We start from the raw sequence: 25,903 nt of genomic DNA on the forward strand, positions 1-25,903 counted from the left end.
CATGTAACCCAAGGAGCCCCTTAATGATCACTAGTTCTACAATAATTTTTCTCGAGTTAATTTGTTACATTTTGGATCTCTGGGACATACGACTAGTTATCGTTGTTCCCTCGATATTGTTGGTGTTTTTCATCCTGCTAAGTGGTTTACACTTTTGCTACTACCTTGTTTGAGTTGATGTTGGTGGTTCAAAATTTTTACTTTAATGATTGGAAGTTCTTGTACTTAGACTCTCTATTTGAGTTGATGTTGGTGGTTCTAAATTTTCTACTATAATGATTGGAAGTTCTTGTAGTTGGATTCATCAAGTAACATGGTTCCTTCAATTACCCAAGTGGTTCCTCGATTTAGACTTTGAGATATTGGTAATTTGTCGTCATTATTTGTCCACGTGTAATGCTACATGTGAGGGGAGATTGGAGCCTTAGTGTATGTCTACTTAAGTCTATCTGAAGAGTATTATTTGTGAAGATTTTTATCCTCTTGAGATGGTTTTCTACCATAATACTTATCTACTTGGTTGGTTTTTATCTACTTACTTGAAGATGATATTTTTATACCTTTTATCTATCTAGTCGCAATCAACCTATACTGCCTTTTATCTTCCTACTTGGTCCATAGTAAGCTATACTACCTTTTAACTACCTACCTGGTCTATATTAAGCTTTACTACTTTTACCACGTACTTGGTCTCAGTAACCTTTATCTACCTACCTTGTTCCTAGTAACCCATACTATCTTACCTACTTGGTCCTAGTAATCTATACTACCTTTCTCTACCTACTTGAAGATGGTATTTTATACCTTTTACCTATCTAGTCCACAACAATCCATATTGCCTTTTACCTACCTACTTGTTCCAAAATATCCAATATTGCCTTTTATTACCCATACTTTTGCCTATTACTTGCCTTCTTGCAAAAGGTTATTTGTGGACATTGGAGCCTACGAGTTATCGTTAGTGTGGAGGTTCCTCTCTACAATTAGTATTATTTGGATAGTGCCTTTGATGCTGCTATACTTATGGATTTTGTTTGTCTTCAATATTGCCGTTTGCTTTCATCGTGGATGGTTCATTCGACATGAAGAATTAATTTTCTTTTTTAAGTTGATGTTGATTATCTCTTGGGTACAGTTCTTTCAATGTTTATGCGGTGATATTGTTAGACGATTCAAGATTGGGTTGCCTTTCAAGTTTACTCTTATTGTCTAAGCTTGAGTTTTCTTTGTGTATACCATCTGAGGGGACTGTTGAGAATTGCAATAGCCTTGGTGCCAAAGTTGCACAAGTTTCTATTTGAGAGAAATTTCTATTTTTGGGAAGAGTTGGAGAAAGTCCTTCCCTTATCAAGTAAATCAACTCCATCCAAACCAGCTTCTCCTCTTATCCCTTCCACGAGACTTCTCCCATCCCCAAAAGCCTAGTTCCCACACAACCTTTTTTTTTCTGGAGTTCTTGAACTTTATGGAGACCCAAATTTCAAGTTCAGATTTACGGCAATCTAACTGTTTGATCTGTCCCAAACTCTTAGAGAAATCATTCCCTTACCTAGTGAACTTCTTTCCAATTTCAGCCAATCTAACCAACCCAAACCCAGTCTAACCAATGCCCTTCTGCCCTAGAAACAAAACCACCCTAACTTGTTAAGCATTGAACTGCTCCAAGAATTGAAGTTGCACCATTAAATTACGGACATGATGAGCCCAATATCCAATATCTCCTGATAGATTTCTGCTTTTGGTTAGATTCCTACCCTTTTACCTCTTCTTTGTTGTTTTAGGTCCTGAGGCACAAAAGCTGGCTTAATCTGAAGATGACTTTATCTCATAAAACATCATATTTCCCATAGCATTGTTTCTACCAATTGTCCTTAACAAATTATAGTAAAAACCCAAGTAGCCCATTCTAAATATGAAAATGCAGTTTTAGCCCAAGATTACACATAAATGGCCATGGTTCTCTTAATCTCTTTAAAGATCTTGGAAGAACGGCACTCATTGACAGTGAGGCTACATCACCACTTAAAGAATTAGAATATCTATAATAGAAATTCTAGCCCTCTCCTTACTGATCCATTGAAATGAATGGAACCATTTTAGTATGCTTGTTTTTAATTACACAACTGTTTTTCTTATAAGTTGAAAATTTCCGTTTTTCAATTTCTAGCTTGATCCAAAGATGGACCGGACAATCAAAATTATTTAAGAACTTGTGCTTGTAATTTGTATATACTTGTAATTTGCATGTGCCGAAATCAATTAGTTACAGTCCTGTATACAATGTTATAAGTTTGTTGTCATATAGGAGTGTTACCGTTTTAGTTGGGGAGGTTAAGAGACGCCTACATCTCAGCAACTGAAGTGCCAATGCTAGTGAACATCTAGTTGTCACCTTGTGTTTGTGAGCAAAGAGAAGGACAGGGAAGTGCTGGAAGATTTGTTAATAGTGAGTGCTTGTAGGATTTTATTTTAGTTTATTAAATAATAGGTCCTATTTGTTCTACTAAAGGTGGAAGCAGGAGGCTTGAACCAAACCCAAGACTCTTGATGTCAACTGGGCTTACGCAGCTCTACCTTTCCACACATATTATTCATTGGTGCAGTGGTTTGTATGATTAACTCTGTTCTAAAATATTATTTCCCATAAATGGAATCTTGGTTGGAAATATAAAAAACACTCCTTTATTCATCTCCAGACCCAAAATATGATGCTTAATCATGTTGTAGTCATCTGTTAATATTTGCTAACACATTATAATAAGTGGAAGAATCACGACTCCGGGGCAGCGCAGGCAACCCAGGGGGGACAGGCGCAGGGAACTAACAAGGGGCGGGCGACCAGACACCGGAGTACGTCAAGGGAGCTGAAAACTGTATTATTCATTTTACTGGTCTATCAATCATTACTATATGTATCTATTCTCTTAAGAGAGGGCCAGTGAATTGAAGTCAAGAAACGGTGGCAGAAGAAGTTAGGAGAATGTGAATAATCTGAAGCTCGATACCTCCAGGCCTGCATAAAGCAAGGTAATATGATACTATGCTCCCAAGAGATGGATTAAAAGTTCTGAGTCTCGGGAATTCCAATAAGATGCAAGGCCAGGATGACAATAAAATGATCTATTTTCACTAACACAAAGTAACGAAACAGGAAAAAAGGGACATCTCAAAGCATCTAAAAGGCCCAAGGGAAATCGCCCAGAAACACTCCAACCAATACCAACACCCTAAGGTCAATTTATTAGGTTAAGCTCAAAAAGCGTAAGCCCGTATAAGATAAACCATCCTAAAAAACAATGGATAAATCAGACGACCAAAGCAGCAGGAAGCAAACCTTCCAAAGATAAAGACCCCAACAGAGCATACAACAGGAGAAGACAAGGCCAAAAAGATCAGGGAGGAACCAACATCAGGGGTAGTGAGAAGCCAGATCACGCTCACCCAGGACCCGAGAAAGCAGAGCGCGAAACGGGAAAAGGGGGGGGCAAGGGAGGTAGATGACAGGATGGGTCAGGGGACAAGCGAAACCTGTGCTACGAACAGAGAAAATAGGGGGGGCGGAGAAGGGGGGGAACAGGAGAAGACAAAGGACAGGCCAACCAGAAGGGAGGGAGCCAGGAAGGGCAAGGAAAAAGGTACGCACAGGGGAAAGGAACAGACGAGCAGGGAAGGGAAAAAAAAAAGGGGGAAACAGAGAGGGGAGGAAGATGGGGGAACGAAACAGGGACAGGGGGAAGGGCGAAAAAGGAAAGAGGGAGAGGGAAGGGGGGGGAGGGGGGAGGGACTGGGAGGAAGAAAAGCGGAAATAAATGCAGAATAATCCTGAAGCTGCCTCAGGCCCCCCCCAGGGACGGACCCGCATGGTATCAACACTCAACAAATTTATAATCAAATCAAATGCTAAACAAGCTAGAGGCTATTGAGCCATGAAGGAAATAAACTGGACTCTAACGCAACAACCAAACTAGACTCCAAACAGGACTACCACACAGGAACCTTCATACTCACAGAGGAACCAAAACAAGGAAAGGACCGGAGAGGAGAACAACTCAGAGGATGCTCACAACAAGGAATCAACACAATAGGACTCAGAACTTGAAAATAGGGTCCAAAAAATAAAAGAGATCAGGCCCACAGGGAACACGCCCAACAAGCCAAATGGAGTTACAAAAAAACAAAAACAAAAAGCCCGGGGCACAGGGGCAGAGGGTTGGGGAACAACCAGGCCAAGCCCTGCGTCGGTACATCATCAGGCGAACGTAAGGGAAAAAGATAAACAAGACATCTCTCCCGAAGTAGTACGAAGCAAAGGGACGGAGCATCAAGAAGAGCACTATAACCCCCCCAAACCGGAGCAACAAACCGGAACAGCAAAACCGAAGGGAAAAAAGGACCCCAGAGCACGACCGCGGACAGGAAAAAAGGACCAGGAAAGCCACCACCGAGAAGCGACCAGCCCCAAAAGGGCACGGCACACCAGGGAACAGGGGGAACAACCACAGGCACAAGAAAAACACAAAACCAAGAAAAAAAAAGACAACAAGCAAGAACGGAAAAAAACGCCAAGGAAGCAAGAGCACAAAGCACAAAGAGCAAAAACCGAGAACGGGAAGGAAAAAACAACAAACGGGCAGGGGAACCAGGAAACCGGCGGAAGACGGGAAAACCACACCCACCAACAACCCCCCCAAAAGCCCGCCCCCAAAAAGGAACCAGCCACCCCCAGAAAGCCACCCCAGGCCCAGGAAACCAAACCCCCCAAAAACCAGGGGGGGCCAAAACACCGGGGGAAAGAAAAAAAAAAAAAAAAGGAAGAAACGGCCGGGGGAGAGGAAAAAAAGAAAAGGAAAAAAGGGACAAAAAAAAAAAGGGGGGGAACCAACAAGGAGAAAAAACCAACCAGACACGACAACGGCAACAAGCCACACAGAAGGACAAAAAAAAAAAAAAACAGCAGAAGAGACGAACAGGGACCAGACCAACCAAAGGAGAAAACGAAAAAAAACAAAAAAAAAGGCCACAACACGGACAAAGAACCCAAGGCAAGGAACGAGGGAAACAACCAAGGCACCAAAAAAAAAAGAAACCAACAAAAGGCCCAAACCAAACCAACGAGAGAAACCCGGCCCCGGGGGCGGCACACGCAGCAAAACAGGACGCACCGGGGAAGAAAACAGGGGGGCGAAGACACCGAAAAACCGAAAAAAAACCACCACCAACGAAACCGGGGCAGGCCCCCCGGGGCGAGAAGAAAAACAGCAAAGGCAGCAACACCAAAACAAAAGACCGCAAGGGGCCCAGCCCCAAAGCCGGCCGCACAAACCAGACCACACACGACGACAAAACCAAGACACAAACCCAACACCAGAACAAACAACCACCCACCCCCCCAACCACAACCACCCCAACCCCCCCCCCCCCCCCCCACCCCGCCCCCCCCCCCCACACAACCACCCCCCCAACAAAAAAAACCCCCCAACCCCCCAAACCCCCCAACCCCCCCCCCCCCCCCCCCCCCCCCCCCACCACCCCCCCCCCCCGCCCCCCCCCCCCCCGCAACCACCCCCCCCCCCAAAGGCGGAACACCACCCAAAACACCCCCCCCCACCAAACCCCACCCCCACGAAACAACACACCCACAAAAACCAGATCTCGTAGACTAACCACCATTGAATCTTCCACCATTAAACCGACCACTACCAGCAAAACTAGCACTGCCTCTAAAACCAAAACGATCACCGCGAAAAGAACCACAAGAACTCTGTGCAACAAAAGCAAGACTAGAGTCCGGTTGTGCAGCAAGATTTCCACGATTTCGCAATTCATGACTTTGCAAAAGAGGAACAATATCAGAGTATGTCGGAATAGGAGGCTTTAACATTGTAGTTGCAAAGGATTCATACGCAGGCCCTAAATTCGTCAACAAAAGAAACACCTTACGATGATCCTCGACGGGCCTCCCAATCACCGCAAGCTGATCACAAATAGTTTTAAAAGAAACCAAGAATTCACTCAAAGCAGAGCCTTCTTTCTTCTTCAAGAAGTGCAGACGCAAAAGAAGCTCAAACTCTTTGGCTTTAGAAACTTGGGAGAAAGAATCAAGAAAAATACGCCACAGATCAAACAAAGATTGTGCCCCAGCCGCGAGACCAAGAACCCCCTTCGATAAAGTTTCGGTAATCCAGGCTTTAACAAGCCTATCCGTACGAAGCCAAGCATGGTAATTAGGGTTAGGAATATCCTCCCCAACAACGTTCTGAACCAATCGATCAGGAGAAGAACACTCGCCATTAACAAAATCTAACAGATCTTGACTTTCAATTAACGAAGAAATCTGAATCTCCCATAACAAAAAATTCTCAGATGTTAAACGAATTGTTACAAGATTTGTTACATTCAAGGTGCAAGGATAAGGATAAAGAGAAGAAGGATTTGCAGTAGCCATGATAGATGCAAGAACAAGCTTCGCACAAAAAAAAAAGCCAGAATTTCAAGTGACAAACAAAGGAGAAGTTAGCACCGAAATGGCTCTAATACCATAAAGAAACAGAACGGAGATAACGGAGATGAATTTTTCTTATTATGATAATGTGATGATACAATAGTTTTATGTAGAGAACTAAGGACTTACATGTCATTTACACATATGACTTGTCCTTATGTGTCAACAATTAGATGTATTTTTTATAAATTTTTATGTACTTTTTAATCAAAATGCATTAAGCATGAGCAGCTATTTATTTATTTCTCCTTTGGACAAGAATCCATAGGTGACCAAAGGATAAATGAAGATATAGAAAAGTAAAATAATAAAATTCCATAAAAGAGGAGAAAGCAAAGAGAAAAAAAAAATCAAAATTACCGAAAATAAGTTCCTATAAAAGAAGGAGAAAAGGAAGGAAAAAATAATAAATTATTAAAAAAACTGACATTGTTTTAATGGATTAAGAAAACAAAATGGACGGTTATCTGATCATTTTAAAATATCAAGGGGAAAAAGGAGAATATTTATTTTCTTGGGCGAATCTGAAGTAGAATTCTCAGTAAAAACAAATGAAGAGTATAAATTTCTACCAAAAAAATAAAAATAAAAATGAAGAGTATAAATATAGGGAGAATAAGAAAAATTTCCCCAGCCTAAACTTACATGCCGTTACCAAGCTTTCTGTACTTTGAGAGTTTTTAGGGGTGCCTCCTGGCAGTCTGGACAATCAATTAATAAATCAGGCGTGGCTTACCACGCTGACCTTGGGGCTCTCTCTTTCGTGCTCTGGTTCACGGCTATGGCTAGTTTTACTTCAAACCTTCATGTGATGTGAGACGCATTTTTTGGATTTTCTCACTGTTTAGTCCCGATGTTTGAAGGTTTGGTTCGTCAGTTGCTGGTCGGTTATCTCGGCCGGTACGTCAAAGAAATCCAGAAAGATCAGCTCAGGATTGGCTTGTGGAGCGGTAAGTCGAACCTTTACGTAATCACCCTTTATTTCGACTTTACGCATGTCAATTCATTCGTATTCATTCGTTTCGTATTTGTTTCTGGTTTGGGGATGTAAATTATATTGTTTCTCAGTTGATTTTAGATGATTGTATCGAGCTAATTAGGTTTATTGACAATTAGCAGTTATATGTAAGTTCACTGTTTGATTGCTTTGGGGGAAAAATGTGGACTAGATAGTGATTTTCGTAGTTTATGGTTCGTAGGACTTGGAAAAACTGAGTTGTACTGAATTTTGTTCTTGATAGTTGGTTACTCTAAGGTTTGGACCTTCAGTTAGCCGGTAAATGATATCATTCTCCCCTAGTAGTGTGTACACAACTCATTTACTTCCTTTTATGTTTGTGCACACAACTCGGTTGCGGTACATAGGAAATCTTGGGCGGATGATATATGATGAATACTCATTTAGACAGGGTTAAATGGCTGTTTCATGAGCTGTTGCTTCAAGAAAGTTGAAATGAATGGTTTTCGGTTTTCACATTTTTTCAGATTTCGATGGGATTGATATTTTCTGATTGAAAGTTTTGGTTTTCTATTTCTCAGTTACTTGTCAAGGGGTCCCTGGTAGTAGATGTCCTTTCTGAGGATTTTAGTGTACAACCATAATCTTATCCCAACTAGATGGCGCCGACTATATGGATCCAAGAGAGGTCTAGATAGTAATAGGAATAAGAGTAAGTAAACAATTTAAAAAAAGAATAAAAGGAAGTAGAAAAAGAAAGTAAGTAAGACGAAGTCAAAGCAATGTCGTTGGGTCATCCCCTTACTCCCTTAGACTGGGTCAGCAACACGGGTCACCGTCCTCCAATGACTTTATTTGTGGTTATATTGATGTAACCAGGATTGGCAACTATAGGGCAGCCCATAATTTGGCCCACATTAGCCTACAAAGCTTGAGACATCAAGTGCTGTCCCAACCAGTTGAGGGGTATTGTGGTCATTTGACCACCCCTCCCTGAAGCAAGAGTGGTATAGTTAGATTCTCCATTACTTTAGGAGTCCATATCTACATTTTGTTTTTAAATTGAGTTAGTGGCTAGAGTCTTGGTATATGTTTATGAGTCATAGTTGGAATTCTATTCTCAATTGGATTCTTTCTGTTATAGGAAGTTTAAATTTGCAAGTTTCTTTCTTTAGGAGTTTTAATTAGAATTCCTTTTAGTTGTGTGAACAGGGAATTCCACTTCAACTAGAATTTCCTTGTTAAGTTCTATTAGGTTTCTTATTTGAGTCCATGTATGATTTCCTTTAGTCGTGAGGCTATAAATAGAGCCACCCCCTTGTAAAGTAAACAAAACAGATTTGAATGAATAAAGAATTGATTTGAAGGAAGACTTGAGTGGAGTTGAGAGTTCCCTAGGAGGGAGGCCCAATGCTGTTATTGTTGAGAATTGCAGCAGCCTTGGTGCACAAGTTTCTATTTTGGAGAAGTAGTCTTGGTGCACAAATTTTGAAAAATAAGGGTTTTCATTTTGGTCACTTTCTATTTTAGTTACTTTCTTTTTGATTACCTTCTACTTTTCTTATTACTTGGTTGACTGGTAATCTCCCTAGGATAATTTCCTTTTTTAGTAAATATAGGGAGATTCTATGCAATATGTCATTTTCCTTGTATGCTGTAACTCAATTTAGGAAACTTTCCTAATCTAATACTTAATTTTATATTATAAATAAAGTACTAGGGGAGAGCCAAGACATACACATGCAAGCTCTCTCCCTTCTTCTCTTCTTCTTCAGTTTTCTTCCATTTTTCTTCTTCTTTCTAAATTTTCTTTCAGTCCCTAGGCTGATTGCAGGTGCTGAAATTCTAACATGGCATCAGAGTAAGTTTAATCAGCCTAGGGACCTTTTTTCCCTCTACGGCTATGTTTCTATGTTCTTTGTTGTTCAAGTTTGGACTAGGCCTTCTTCTAAACAAGTCATGAATGTTTGAAGATTTTGAAGTCGGATTACACAAAGAACATGTCTGCTGTTCCATTTACCTGAATATCTTGCCTACAATTTCTTTCTAGGTAGTAGTCTCTAATTTTCTTGAAGACCAAGTTATCTACCACTTTACCAATTGCTGTTGCTGCTTTTTCGAGAGATGCATTTACATATCTAAAGGGAGACTTGATCCCAATCCTGACTTATTTCATTGGTTGGATTTCTCTACAAACACTACTTTTTATTTCTGAACCTTACTTTCTAATTCCACTGCATCATTGTCAGGATTAATTTTTTCTTCTTCTTTTTCTATGTGATTTCTTCAACTGCCACTACTCTTCAATTGGTAACCTCAATGCCATGCCCCCCCATTGGTGTTATTGTTGCTGCCTAGACTGCTTCTATATGGTTTCCTACAAGCTGTTATCTTTTTTGCCCTACATTGCTAATAACCTATCTACCAAATTATTCTTCTGGTAGATAGGATGTGATCCTGATATTGCCATTGTTTTGCTATCTTCGTACTCTGCTGTGACACTAGCACTACTTATATTGCTGCTGCAAGATATACAATTGCTACCTTTGTTTTATTGAATTGTTCGCTCTGGAAAATTCTGTTGATGCCATATGAATTCTGCTACTAGTCACACTACTACTGCCCCAGTTCTGTTCAATTTTTCTGCTTTGAAAAATTTATGTTGGTATTGTCTGGCTTCTCTATTGCTGCCACTGATTGTTTCGGGTGATCACTTGGAAAATTTTATTTACATGGTAATGCTGTCCTACTTACTTGAATCAACTGCAGCCCCGTTTTTTTCCCTAGTTCTCTATGTAAAAAAATTGACTTTGATGGTGTTATATCTTTTGGTTGATGGAATATTATATTAGGGCCTGTTTGATTACATGAGTTTGGAGATTTCAAATATCTAGAGATTTCAAATCTATAGATTTCAACTCTATGGAGTCATAATTTATAAAATTAACTGTTTGGTTAACCGAATATGTGGAATGAAATCTATGGATTCATTAGTGATATTTGTGAATGAGCAAATGTTTAGCGTTTTTATAGTAGGGATGAAATATCTGGATTTCACCCCATACCAATAAATCTACAGATTCACGTTTTTAGCGTAAAAAGATGAATATCTAGATTTCATGAATCTAGAGATTTTCACAACCAAACAAGTATAAATCTCGCATTCATGAATTCAAAGATTTCAAATGTCTGGATTCATGTAACCAAACAGGCCCTTAATGATCACTAGTTCTACAATAATTTTCTCTGAGTTAATTTGTTACATTTTGGATCTCTGGGACATACGACTAGTTATCGTTGTTCCCCGATATTGTTGGTGTTTTCCTTACTGCTAAGTGGTTTACTACTTTTGCTACTACCTTGTTTGAGTTGATGTTGGTGGTTCAAAATTTTTTACTTTAATGATTGGAAGTTCTTGTACTTAGACTCTCTATTTGAGTTGATGTTGGTGGTTCAAAATTTTCTACTATAATGATTGGAAGTTCTTGTAGTTGGATTCATCAAGTAACATGGTTCCTTCAATTACCCAAGTGGTTCCTCAATTTAGACTTTGAGATATTGGTAATTTGTCGTCATTATTTGTCCACGTGTAATGCTACATGTGAGGGGAGATTGGAGCCTTAGTGTATGTCTACTTAAGTCTATTGAAGAGTATTATTTGTGAAGATCTTTATCCTCTTGAGATGGTTTTCTACCATAATACTTATCTACTTGGTTGGTTTTTATCTACTTACTTGAAGATGATATTTTTATACCTTTTATCTATCTAGTCTGCAACAACCTATACTGCCTTTTATCTTCCTACTTGGTCCATAGTAAGCTATACTACCTTTTAACTACCTACCTGGTCTATATTAAGCTTTACTACTTTTACCTACGTACTTGGTCTGTAGTAACCTTTATCTACCTACCTTGTTCCTAGTAACCCATACTATCTTACCTACTTGGTCCTAGTAATCTATACTACCTTTATCTACCTACTTGAAGATGGTATTTTATACCTTTTACCTATCTAGTCCACAACAATCCATATTGCCTTTTACCAAACTACTTGTTCCAAAATATCCAATATTGCCTTTTATTACCCATACTTTTGCCTATTACTTGCCTTCTTGCAAAAGGTTATTTGTGGACATTGGAGCTACAGTTTTTATCTGTTAGTGTGGAGGTTCCTCTCTACAATTAGTATTATTTGGATAGTGCCTTTGATGCTGCTATACTTATGGATTTTGTTTGTCTTCAATATTGCCGTTTGCTTTCATCGTGGATGGTTCATTCGACATGAAGAATTAATTTTCTTTTTTTAAGTTGATGTTGATTATCTCTTGGGTACAGTTCTTTCAATGTTTATCGGCGTCTGTTATTGTTATACAATTCAAGATTGGTGTTGCCTTTCAAGTTTACTCTTATTGTCTAAGCTTGAGTTTTCTTTGTGTATACTCCATCTTGAGGGGGACTGTTGAGAATTGCAATAGCCTTGGTGCCAAAGTTGCACAAGTTTCTATTTGAGAGAAATTTCTATTTTTGGGAAGCAGTTCGGGGCGCAACAGTCCTTTCCCTTATCAAGTAAATTCAACTCCATCCCTAAACCAGCTTCTCCTCTCTTATCCCTTCCACCTGCAGACTTCTCCCATCCCCCAAAAGCCTAGTTCCCACACAACCCTCTTTTCTATTTTTTTTTCTGGAGTTCTTGAACTTTATGGAGACCCAAATTTCAAGTTCAGATTTACGGCAATCTAACTGTTTGATCTGTCCCAAACTTTAGAGAAATCATTCCCTTACCCTAGTGAACTTCTTTCCAATTTCAGCTCAATCTAACCAACCCAAACCCTAGTCTAACTTTAATTCCTTTGCTGCCCTAGAATACAAAACCCTAACCCTAACTTGTTAACGCATTGAACTGCTCCAAGAATTAAAGTTGCACCATTTTAAATTACGGACATGATGAGCCCAATATCCAATATCTCCTGATAGATTTCTGCTTTTTGGTTAGATTCCTACCCTTTTACTCTTCTTCTTTGTTGTTTTAGGTCCTTGATGTGCACAAAAGCTTGGGCTTCTTAATCTGAAGATGACTTTATCTCATAAAATCATCATATTTCTCCATTTAGCATTTGTTTCTACCAATTGTCCTTTAATTGCAAATTATAGTAAAATACCCCAAGTAGCTCCATTCTAAATATGTTAAAATGCACGTTTTATGCCCTAAGATTTCACACATAAATGTGCTCATCGGTTCTCTTAATCTCTTTAAAGATCTTGGAAGAACTCGTGCTCATTCAGTTGAGGCTACATCTCAGTTGAGGCTACATCACCACTTTAAAGAATTAGAATATCTATAATTAGAAATTTTCTCTTACTGCCCTCTCCTTTACTGATCCATGTTGAAATGAATGGAACCATTTTAGTATGCTTGTTTTTAATTACACAACTGTTTTTCTTATAAGTTGAAAATTTCCGTCTTTTTCAATTTCTCAGCTTTTTGATCCCAACAAGATGGAACTTGTGACAATCAAAATTATTTAAGAACTTGTTGCTTGTAATTTGTATATACTTGTAATTTCTTGCATTTGTTGCCTGAAATCAATTAGTTACAGTCTCTGTATACTATGTTATAAGTTTGTTTGTCATTATAGGAGTTGTTATCCCTGTTTTTTAGTTGGGGAGGTTTAAGAGACTGCCTTACATCTCTAGCAACTTGAAGTGCCTAATTGCTAGTGAACATCTAGTTGTCACCTTGTGTTTTGTGAGCAAATGAGAAGGCATCCATCTTGTTGGAAGTTGCTTTGGAAGATTTTGTTAATAGTGAGTGCTTGTAGGATTTTATTTTTATTTTTATTTAAATAATAGGTCCTATTTGTTCTATTCTAAAGGTGTGAACGAGGAGGCTTGAATCCAAACCCAAGACTCTTGATGTCAACTGGGCTTACTGCAACTCTACCTTTCCCACACATTATTATTCATTGGTTGCAGTGGTTTTGTATTGATTTAACTCTGTTCTAAAATATTATTTTCCACTAAATGGAATCTTTGGTTTGGAAATATAAAACAAAGCACTCCTTTTATTCATCTCCAGACCCAAAATATGATGCTTAATCATGTTGTAGTCATCTTTGTTAATATTTGCTAACACATTATAATAAGTGGAAGAATTTAACTGTTGTACTCCGTAGTTGTCATGGCGTCTAGGCAACCCAGGGTGTTGGACAGGCCTTGACATGGTGATACTAACAAGGGGCCTTGGGCGACCTAGACACCTGGATGTTTAGACGTCAAGGTGATGCATTGAAAACTGTATTATTCATTTTTACTTGGTCTTATCAATCATTACTTATATGTATCTATTCTTTTCTTTAAGAGAGGACCAGATTGATATTTTGAAGTTCTAAGAGAAATTCTTGTTGTTGTGCAGAAGAAGTTTTATTGGAGAATGTTGAATTAATTCTTGAAGCTTTTGATTACCTCCAGTTGCCTTTTGCATTAAAGCAAGGTAATATGATACTATGCTCCCAATGTAGATTGGATTAAAAGTTCTGAGTCTCTGTGGAATTTCCAATAAGATTTGCAACGGCCAGGATGACAATAAAATGATCTATTTTCACTAACACAAAGTAACTGAAACAGGAAAAAAAAGGTGACATTTCTTCAATTATGCATTCTAATAATGGCCCAAGGAGAAATCGCCCATGATTATTACTCCATACCAATACCAACACCCTAAGGTTCAATTTTTATTAGGTTAATGCTCTTAATAAAGCTGTTATAGCCCTGTATATAGATAAACCATCCTAAAAAACAATTTTGGATTTTAAATCTATGACGAATTCTTAAAGCAGCTAGGAAGCAAACCTTCTTCAAAGATAAAGACCCCTAATCTAGTTATGCTATATTCAACATGGTTAGAAGTATCATATTGGCCAATAAAGATCAGGTGATGTGAACCAACATCTAGGGTTTGTTAGTTGATGTAATGCCCTAGATCTACACTCACTCCAGGATCCTCTTCTTGAGAATCAGCAGTCTTCTAGCGCTGTAATATCCTATTGTGGAGGTTTTTGATTGATTTTAAAGGTGCTAGGGTTAGGCAAGGGTTAGGTTAGATTCGACCAGGCTTATGGGTCTAGGGTTTTGTATTTCAAGCTTGAAACCTTGTTGTTTTACTGATTACAGATGAATTTTCAAGTTAGGGTTTGGGGATTCTAGGGTTTTAGATGTAAGGGGGGGGGGCTGGAATTCGGGATTGAAGACAAAGGACTTAGGTCCTAATTCCAGAAGGGGAAGGGTTTAGCTCCAGGGGATAGGGTTCTAATGGTAATAATAGGTTACTGCACTTTAGGGTTTGGAATTCAGGAATTTCCAGACGTTGCGACAGGTTTATGAAGGAGAAAAGAAGAAGAAAGGTAAGAGAGAAGGGCTGGGATTGTAAACTAGGGTTCGGGGGAAGGTAGGGGTAAGGTTTAAGATTGGGGGAGGGTTCCTAAGGCTGCCGCAGGGTTTTGAAGGGGCCAGGGTTACCCATGATGTAGGGGAAGGGGCTGGGATGCAGAAAACTAGGGTTAAAGGGGTAGGAGAAGCTTGTGGGTGAGAGAGGAGAGTAGGGAATGGGGCTGGGGTAGGGGTGGAGGTTTGTACTTGGGGAGTGCAATAGCAAAGCTGGAAATCAGAAATTTTGCAGAATTTTAATCTTCTTGAAGCTGCCTCAGGTCCCCCCTCTAGGGTATCCAGGACTTCTCTTGCATGGTATCAACACTCAATCAAATTTTATTAATCAAATCAAATTGCTAATTACAATGCTAGTAGGCTTATTTGTAGCCTATTGAAGGAAATTAAACTTGGACTCTAACTTGCAATTCAATTCAAACTAGACTTCCTAATTGACCAGGACTTTATCTCACACAGGGAACCTTCATTACTCACTCTAGAGGAATCCTATTTGAATTCTAAGAGTATATATGGATTCCTTGCAAGAGGTAGAACAACTCTAGAGGATTGCTTCACAACATAGGAATCATACACTAATTAGGACTCTTTAGTAACTTGATAAATAGGGTCTCATATTTAAAATAAAAGTAGATCTAGTGTCCCACAAGGATACTATGCCCAACTAAGCCATAATTTGGAGTTTACAAAAATATACAAAATTACCAAAATAGCCCTGGTGGCACTAGGGGCAGTAGGGTTTGGGGAATCAACTCTAGGCCCTATTTCAGCCCTGCGTCTGTGTTACATCATCAGGTCTGATATCGTAAGTGGAAAAAGATAAACTAAGATCATCTCTTCCCTGTTTAAGTAGTACTTTTGATAGCCTTTAAGGGACTGGTATGCATCTATATTTGTATGATGCACTTTCATAACCCTCCTCTAATACTCTGTTGAGCATTATCAAACCTGGATATTCATGCTTTAATAACCTTGAATGAAGGGGATGAAAATAAGTGACCCCACATTTGAGCACTTGATTTTTTTCCTTTTGCTGGATTCATTGGAAAAAAGGACCTTATTGGGTTGAAAATGCTTCTACATTACCTTATGTAGTGAGCATGCTTGTTTTATTCCTATAGCTTTTTAATTGCCTTCTCAATAAGGTGTCTGCAAGGCATCACCATGGTGAACAATGTTTTTGGTTTTGTTTTGTTTGTTTTTAAACATATCCATCTTATTTGGCACATTTAGTATTTAAAAAAACTACATAATTTTACTCATATGCTAATAAAAACCAAAGACTCATACTAATGCAAGATATTCTTTGGAAAAAAATAATTATACTTGTCATATTGTGATAGCAATGTAGCATACGAATATGTTCATTCCTAAGAATTTGATTGGTCAAATAATTTTTTTCCGTTAGATTTCTGTATTTGATAGAGCCCAAACCCAATTTTCAACAAACTCAGGTGCTTAAATTTGATCGTCTGAAGGAGTTAGTTTGGGTAAACCATGTGTGAAAATATTCTCTATATTGCGTTGAATGATCTTTGTTTGGGAAAATTTCTATCACTTCCTTGTACTTTCTATTTATCATTACTCCCCTCTCAAAAGTTTCACCTTTGATTCCCCCATAAAAGTGAACTCTTAGCTCATTTCTCCCCTTATGTTTTAAAATGGCCAAATTACCCTCTATTTTGGCCTCTTTAGTGAATTGAAGCAATTTCTTTCTTTTTTTAATGAATTTTTTCTTCCTTTTCTCCTTTCATAAGAATCCATTAGATGGGATTGGATGTGTTTCCTTTTTTTATTTTTTTTTTTTTTATATTTTTTTATATTTTTTTCATTTCCCCCCTTTTTTTATAGATTTTTTTTTAATTTATATTTTCATTTTTTCTTTGATGGATTCTGATAAAAGAGGAGAAATTAAAAATAAATAAAAAATAAATAAATTTAATCATGTTTAATGGATTTTGATAAAAGATGGAGGAAGAAAGAGAATACATCTAATCACATTTAATGGATTCCTATAAAAAGCAGAGATAGAAATAAAATGAAAAATTTCTATAAAGGAGGAAAAAATAAATATATAAAATTAAAAAAATACATCCATGTATATATTTCTACAAATAGGGAGGAAAAGGGGAAAAAATAGTAACGGAAAACAGTTGAAAAAGTCAAGGCTGATTAAAGAGGTAAAAACAAAGGGTAATTTGAACATTTAAAAATATCAAGGGAGAAGGAGAGTTAAAAGTTCACTTTTTTGGGGAATCGGAGGTGAAACTTCTAACAAGGGAGTAGAAATAAACCAACCATGACTTCTACTTTTGACTAAAGACTCGTACTTATACAAGGTTTCTGTCACATTTTCTCTAGAAGGATTCAAATTATAAAATAAAGTAGATAATCACTGCAGTAAGTAGACTGTAACTAGGGGAATCGCTTACTAGGGAATTCCAACCTAACTGGGACTCTAGAATAACTTGAAAAATAATGACTCAATTTCAAAAATAGAAGTAGATTTGGGATCCTACTAACATGCTGGATCCAACTAAAGGAATCCTTCTTTAATTGGGACTCCTAAGTCGTAACTAGACTAGGACTCTTTCATAACATAACAACCAAGGACTCATCCAAAAACACAAAAGTAGATCTAAACTCCTAACAAGACTCTAGATCAAACTAGGTCAGACTGGGTTTGAGTAGGGGACCCAAAATAACCAAAATACCCCTAACTGGCTGAAACTCCTTGGGTTGCTGGTGGGGTGCAGGGTTTTGTTAAACTGCCTGGGCCCTCTTGGGTGGCCTTGGATCTGGTTCACATCAGGCAGTTTGGAATTTTCAAATTACAGTGGATACTGTCATCTCTTAACCATATTATTTTAACAGTAGGGATGCATTTGAAATATTTGAAATGTAGACGTAATAGAATTAATTACATGGTGCAAATGTAATAGTTTGCAAATTGTGTGGGTGTATACGTAATTTGCTCTAGTATTTATAGAGATTTCAGACCTGAAAAGAACTCCTTTGTGAAAAAGTTAAAAGTTCCACTCACCAACGAAAACCTAGTGTTGGTTCTTAAATTTGGGGGTTGACTTTTCTTTCCCTTCTTTTGGAGTATTATTTTTTAACTATTTTTGTTGGATTTATTGGAGGGGATATTGCTTATTTTTGGATAATATTGTAAGTATTAAAAAATACTAGTCATAAATAAGGGCCACTATGGGATTCAACACCATATAAACAATTCAAGGCACCTTGCAATAATGCGGTGAACTGCCCAGCCCTCAAAGATTGCCTGGATGCAAGGCAATGCTTTAATAGCCATGATTCCAGCACATTTTACTGTGTACGACTAATTAAATACTAGTACAAGGTCCACAGTACATCCAATATCCTCGAATGCTAGAACTCTTTTTCTGCAGTGTAAATTGCAAATAATTCAATTTCCATCGGGTCTTCCAACATACATTGGGTGCATGCTTGTTCTTATTTTCATTACCTTAAATTAGGATACTTTTGTAGGTCGTGTTGGGAGATTAAGCATCAAAATCCCGTGGAAAAAGCTTGGTTGGGATCCCATTGTAATTGTTCTAGAGGATGTTTTTATACGCGCCTGCAGGCGTGATGATAGTGAGGTAATTTTAGATTCAGAAGCCTTACCTCTCTGTATCATGAAACTTTTCAGATTGTTAATAGTTATCACAAACTGAAAAATATATTTAAAATTGGAAGGCTATGGAAATCTAATTAACAAGTTCTCTGTTCTTCTCTTTGTAGTGGGCTTTGGATTCGGTTTTTAAAAGAGAATATGCCGGGAAAAAGGTCAAACTCGCTGCTGCAGAGTTGGCAAAACTTTCAGGACGTGTGTGTGGTGAGTTTTTAACAGCTTAATTTTAGCTTTTGAGCATCATTTGAAGCTATTCTAATATCATGTTATCATAGTTTGGTGCGATGTGCATGATGATTGATTCTCCCTGTTACAAATTAAAAAGTGGCGTCAGGTTAGTTTCTGAGGCAAAAACTTTCAAAGGAACAAAGTGCATTGCTTGGCAGAAAAATTTAATTACTGTATGCTAGTTGTCAAGGCGTCACATAGGCTCTCCCATGTCCTGTCTTTTCCCCCCTTGGGTCTAGGTGACTGGTGCCCTAGCACGAAGCATTGGTTCAATTAGCAAATATTCTTTTATTATGTTTATATTGGTTTCGGATTAGGTTTGGCATTGATTTACAGTAAGCATCAATTAAGTTAGTTGACTTTGTGATTCTCTCTCTATTTATGTAGGGTACTATTTGACATAAGCAAACACTACCAATGAGTCTGTTAGGACCCCTTCTCACTAGCCTAACTTATCTCCCTACCAAACTCCTCAACAGCAGCAAAGATTACTCAGATTGATAAACAAAGAATATGAACAGATGAAGAAGTTGAATATCATTGCATATATATTAAGATGACAATCCAACTTGAATCACTACAACAGACTCTATTCATCTGCTAACTATTTCTTGGAATGATAAAACAGAAATAAAGTAAAGCTGCAACTAACACCAGAAGGTTATACCCTTCTCCTGAGAGGCTCCCTCTCCCCGCAAGATCAACTTGCCTTTCTCCTCTTCCTTCCCCCCTTACTATTCGGCTCTTCCCCTTATATTATTCTCCCATCCCCTGGTACTCTAACAAACTTGATTCTCTTATCCACTGTCCTGCTGCCATCTGGTTTACAGTTCTGCCTTTTAGTGCATAATAAAGATGGTGGTATTTGCCCACTCCTAGGTTGCCACTTGGCCTTTCTCTACACCTGCTGCTGGTGTAGCTACCACATCTCCCCTGTTTCACCTATGTTCTGCCCTGTTCCAGCCAATGTCTCTGCTGTTCTTCTCTGTTTCTTCTTTCGTTGATACACTTGTGTAATCAGGGGCGTATCAGAGTCTAATATAAATATTTAAAAGTTCTAATTCCAATAAATGTTTCAACTACATATTTTAGAACAAAAATTTATATTTTAGCTGTAAAGGCAATTTTCAAATTCCGAGTGCTAGTTCTCCCCCTTCTTTCCAAATCTAAAATTTCGTAAATCTAATTGTTGAGGGTGTTAAAGTAATATTTTGTAATGTCCAGAAGTTTCTCCATTTTGAACAATTTTTAATAGGATTCATATACATCAAATGCGATTTAATTTGAAAGTCCTTAAATATATCAGGCTTAAGCAGTATTGGGTTTGTTTGTTGGAAAGCTTTCGTCATGCTCTGTGTAATACAAAAAGTCTCATGAAAATAAAGTCATTGGGCAAGTCAAATTTCTTAGAGAACAAGAGCATTTCTCTTGTTGTAAGCAATTTTATTTACTTATAAATAAGATAATATCTTCTTAGAATGGTATAATTTTTTTTTTTACTTTAGCAAACAAAATTATTTTTAGGAAACAGGAGAATTAAGGTAACACTTGGGTGCCTTGATTGCCTAGGTTTTTGTGCTCTTTGTTGCCTAAGTGCACAGGCAAACCTCCACCCCCTTTGGTAACCTTACCATGTTGGATACTTTTTGGTTGAAACTGACCCTGATTTTTTCTTTTCCTGCAGATAATAAAGCTGGGCAGTCATTTATTTCATACATGACTGCAAAGGTGATGTTGCCATCTAACTCTCTGTGCTTTCAATATTATTTAATCCTTATTCTTCTGTTTGGAGCAAAAATAATGACAATATTTTAATCCCCCAACCGCACCGATCACCAAAAGCAAAGGAAAAAAATGAGAGTTTCTACATATCTATATATGTGTGTTTCTTTGTTTCTGATTAACTTATAGATATGAAGACTTTTCCTTGGGTATTTTAGTATTTAAATCCTTAATGTCATGCTACACTGCCATTCATGTTCCTGTTCTGTGCATCTTCAGATTCTTGACGGCATTCAGGTGTCCATCAACAATGTTCATGTTATGTATATTGATGAGCAAACAGACATGGTACTTCGATAGATCTTTTTTGATGTTGCTGTTTGCATTCACACTTCAGTTGTTTCTCCTGCATGTTCATTTTCCTATAAAGTTTGATTTGTTTTTAACTGTTCAGGCTATAATGTAATTGGTTATAGTGGCTGCTGTACAATTGAATATGATATGTTAATACTAGTAGGCTGATAAGTTAATGGATATAAAACTTATTTCAGTTTTATCCTTTCAGCAGAATCTGCACTAATCATTTACTTTTCCATTTTGGCTTAAGTCTGAAGGAATTCTAAGTGAGAGACTTCTGAAATTCATTGTTACTTCTGAATTCTTATGAGAGACTTCTGAAATTCATTATTAATTTTCTTTAGAGCGAATTACATGTACCCTCATGGTTTTTGCCCCTTTTACATGCACCCCTGATGTTTTGCTTATTATATTTGGACCTAGGAAAGCTGATGGTATTAGTGAACTGGTTTTTAAAGGTTAAAAGACAACTTTACCCTTATTATATCATAAATCAAAATAAAAGATTTGAAATACCTTTTATACTTTTCCCCTCCAAACCCCTAGTCCCCACACTGATAAGATTTTGTTCTTATTGCCATAGAAAAAAATTCGAGGGAAACTCAAGTTTTGACAAGGTGAAAATGGGAAACCTGGGTGGGAAATTGAGAAATTTCGAGGAAATTTAGGACTTTTTGTGCAAGTTTCGACAGGTTTTAGGGACTATTTTCGGGTGGGACTCTGCATTTAAGTTAATTAGAGTATAAAGAACACATTGGCACATGCATTTTGCTAAAAAAGTCAATGTAGATATGCCATTCAATGTACATAACATCAATGTAGAGTTGTCCGAGAAGTACACTATAAACTTAACGACTTAAGTACATAACATTCAATATATAATTTTTAACTTCAAAACATCAAATATAAAGTAAACTGACAATAAAAGGAAAGTATAACTCAGTGCCAAGAGGAGTGCCTCGGTGGATCAATCTTGTGAGTTTAGTATGCCTGTAACATCCTCTCCTTCAACCAACGAACATACATATCCTATGACATTTTATGCCTATGGTTATCAAGGTAATCGACAACTACAACTTTATAAGTCTGGTCATCAAAATGCCTAAGATAACTAGTTTGAGGGAACACGCAGTTTGGATGGGGAAGTCTTGATGGAGGGGTTATTTGTCGTGGTATTTGGGGAAACATGAAAGAAACAAAAAAAATTGAAAAATTGGAAAAGCTACAAAACTTGCAGGAAAAAGTCTTGGGTTTCCACGAAATTTCCCAGGTTTCCATGAAATTTTACATGTTTCCCACAAAATTTGGGAATTGTTTTCTCATGAACCAGCTGGTCCAGCTAGGTTGAACCAGGTATCGAGAGGTTTCGACAGTTTCGATTGAAACTTGGGATTTTTTTGATAAAATATTATTTTTCATAATTATTTTATTTAATTATTTAAATAAAAAATAAAACTAAATAGAAAAAGCATGATAATCAAAATATAAATACATGGGGTTGTAGCCCTCTCAATGTAGTTTAACATACGTGATAATCACATTCATATCATAAGTTTTTTTTTTTTTTTTTTTTTTTATTTTTTTTATTTAATATTTTAAATTTTAAATTTTTAGACAATATATTTTTAAATACTAAAATTCAAAAAATAAATTGATAGCAGAAAATTAAATTTCTTTCCATGTAAGTGTAGATCAAAGCTAGTAGATCAACATATATTTATACTAGATTCATACATCCATTGTAGAACATTCTATTTGAAAAAAAATTCAAATTCGGGGGAAAATCTTACCTTTGTTGAAGATCTAGTTGAAATAGGCTTGAATGATGATAATTTGATGTTGTGGATGTGTTAAGGATGTTTAGAAGTTGAATCTCCAAAAAATTCCGCCAAAAAATCAAGTTTCTGGCAAGTTTTGAGAGTTGCAGCGATAGAGAGGTAAGATATGCCTCTCTCGAGCGAGATAGGGGGTTTTAAAACCCCCAAAAGCAGGTGGTTGGACCGGAGTTGGCGAGATCTCGTGGCAAGATCTCCCAACTCTCCCAACTCAACTCTCATCTCATCTCTCTCTCTCTAAATAGCAAGATATCTCGCAAAATCTCTCACCATGACGTCGATGATGATCAGCTACAGCCTTGTAGACATCATTGCTGAAAGCTCTGTAATATAGCGTAGAAGCTCGTCAGCTTCAATACTTATACGTGCTTCTTGCAGTAGCGGAATGTGAGGTCTATAGGCCCTTGGGGTTGAACTCCAAGTAGAATCTCAAATGGAGTATGACCTATCGTATGATTAACCGAGTTGTTGTAAGAAAACTCTGCTATATCAAGTATGGACAGCCATGTCTTTTCATAATCATGAACCAAGCACCTCAATAAATTTCCCAACCTTCGATTCACCACCTCTGTCTCTTGTAAGTTTTCTTAGATGGAATGCGTTTGAAAATTGTAACTTTGTGTTAGTTTTCATCTACAATGTCTTCCAAAAGTAGCTTATGAACTTGACGTCACGATTTGATACAATGCTACTTTGGGAGCTCATGTGGTCGTACAACCTTGTTGAAGAACATCTTTGCAATGTGTGATGCATCAAAGGTCTTGTGACATGGTATAAAGTGAGCCATCTTTAAGAATTAGTCAACTACAACTATGATGGAGTTGTATCGCTCTTTTGTTGTGGGTAACCCAAGTACGAAATCCATACTAATATCAATCTAGGAATTGGTAATGGTGAGTATATACCTGAATTTTGCTTGGTTCCCTTGGCTATCTGATAGAATTGGCATCTCTTAGTTACATGGTCAACATCTTTTGCAATATGAGGCCAATAATACCGATCAGTAACTAGTATGATGGTCTTATCCCTGCCGAAATGACCTCCTAAACCTCCGCCATACAACTCTCGTATGATGTGATGTTGTAGGGAAGAATTTGGAATGCATAACTGAGTTCCCATGAATAGATACCCATCATGAAGTGAGTATTTATGATGCTGCCCGCCTTGCTGTAACTCCTTATATGGCACGCTGAAAATGTCGTAAGATGCATACTCATCATGTATTTGATCAACGCTAACTGCATATGTTGAGAATGTATTAAGAGTAACTGAGTAAGTACTTTTTGGCTCAATGCATCAGCCACTGTAGTCTCCTTTCCGGTCTTGTGCTTTATTGTGAACACAAACTCCTGGAGATAAGCAACCCATTTGGCGTGCCTGTTGCTAATCGACTTCTGTGAATGGAGATGCTTGAGTGCCTCATGATCAGTGTATAGAATGAACTCTTTGCTGATGAGATAGTGTCTCCAATGGCATAAAACTTGGACGACAACATAAAACTCCTAATCATATGTCAAATAGCTTCGCTTGGCATCATTGAGTTTCTTGCTATAGAAAGCTATAAGGTGTCCACCTTGTATTAATACACCTCCTAGACCAACATGTCAAGCATCAGTTGTCCTCAAATTTATGGTCAAATCTGGTAGGCAAGTATTGGAGCCTCTATCATCGATTGGGTTGGATACCAACCTACCTTGATCAAACAGAAGGTTTCTCCAAAGAGAAGAATAGCTAAGAAAGCAATTTTGATTTCAAGTGATCAGTGTGTCTTCCACCATCTTACATAAATTCCTTTATACAGCCTTTCTAAAGAGACATAAACATTAAATGCAAAATCCAACCACTAGCTAACACCTACCTATTAATGACTCAACCACTACCTAACCCTTGACAAAGGAAAACCCCTTTTGACAAGAGTTCCTCATTTTCAAATTATAGCCCTTTTTATTGACTTTAATGAAAATCTAAAGGACTAGACTTGGGCTTAGATCTAGCCCATGAAGGTCATAACATGTGGGCTGACTTGAACCCACTAAAAAAGTCCTAGCCCACGAAAACCATTGGTTGATTTAGGTCATATCTGTAGGCTTTTGATGGCCTAACCCATTGTGTTTTTTATATATGTCTTCAATTCTGCATCAGTACTTCCCGTAGGATTCTTCTTGCCCATTCACTCACTGGCAAATGTGAATGGGAAGGTCCAAGAGTGACAACTTGCCCAAAAACTGGGGAAGTGTCAACAGAGATGGGAAGGTCAAGTGTCCCAATGAGAAGCACCTAAGAACATTGGATTGCTCAAGTTGAAGGGGCTACAAGGTCTTGTTTAAGCTCAAGAGAGATGGGGTAGATGAAGACCAAAGTGAATCTCAGTTCATTGGACAAATCCAGTTTTTCAATCATCAGAAACAATTGAAAACTTTAATAGAAGGTGGATTTACCTAGTTTAGTTGTGGCCTTTATGAAGTGCGGTGAAGGACGAAGGTTGAAGAGTTAAAAGTAAACAAAGGGAACTGGGAGGAGCGTTTCAAGCTAAATGATGATCTATTTTCATCAATTGGATTTTCAGTTATCTTTCTATTCTCTTTTTTCCTTCTGTTTACATTCACAGATCTTGGGTTGTATGTATACATAATATAACTTGTTTTTTAAACTGCCACTAATTGAAGTGTTGATTCCTAGTTTCTGGAACCTATTTACAGCCTGAATTTTGTCAACATCAAGCTTAACTGTTTGTCTGATTCCTAGATACAGTCCATGTTTTCGGATTTCATTGAAGTTCAAGCTTTAAAACATTTTTCTTCTGGTTACTGCTTTGGGCAATTTCATTTATGTGGGTTCAATGTTACCATTAAAGCTTGGGGCTTTTTTGGAGGATTTGTTGGAGAGGATTGTCCATGGCTGAAAAAGGAAATTCAGGCATTCATCTGTTATCATGGCTAAGATGATTTGTTTGATAAGGAAATAACTGGTTGAACCAATACTTTTGTTACCCTCTCCTGTTCAATTGAAACTTTTGGCTGAACTCCTTTACGTTTGAAACCCAAAGACCAAATCAAACTGAATAGCGGAGACATGGTGATGTGAACAAGGGATCACCCACTGGCCGAAACCCTGGAGTGGACCCCAAGGCCCCTCTAAGGAGGCACACCTAGGGCTGGCCGAGCCATCCTACAGGGGTAGTTTGGTCCATTCCAGCCTTAAAT

General features: G+C 37.8%; 1 protein-coding gene across 3 annotated transcripts in view; it reads left to right on the forward strand.

Moving 5' to 3' along the window:
* The first annotated feature begins 7,150 nt into the window (after window positions 1–7,150).
* The window catches only part of LOC149015786 (vacuolar protein sorting-associated protein, putative (DUF1162)), a 159,289-nt gene continuing 140,536 nt past the window's right edge, over window positions 7,151–25,903 (forward strand). Inside the window, exons 1-7 of one of the 3 annotated variants that reach the window (XM_089155556.1) lie at window positions 7,362–7,452; window positions 13,634–13,737; window positions 13,873–13,950; window positions 18,414–18,526; window positions 18,669–18,762; window positions 20,471–20,514; window positions 20,788–20,856. In XM_089155556.1, coding sequence (XP_089011682.1) covers window positions 13,722–13,737; window positions 13,873–13,950; window positions 18,414–18,526; window positions 18,669–18,762; window positions 20,471–20,514; window positions 20,788–20,856 — 414 coding nt within the window. In that variant the 5' untranslated portion in view covers window positions 7,362–7,452; window positions 13,634–13,721. The other 2 variants (XM_089155557.1, XM_089155555.1) reach the window with 2 other exon arrangements.

This window comes from Hakea prostrata, chromosome 5 (genome assembly GCF_041222555.1).
Source record: "Hakea prostrata isolate BN-2017 chromosome 5, UWA_Hpros_2, whole genome shotgun sequence".
In the NCBI taxonomy this organism is placed as follows: Eukaryota; Viridiplantae; Streptophyta; class Magnoliopsida; order Proteales; family Proteaceae; genus Hakea; species Hakea prostrata.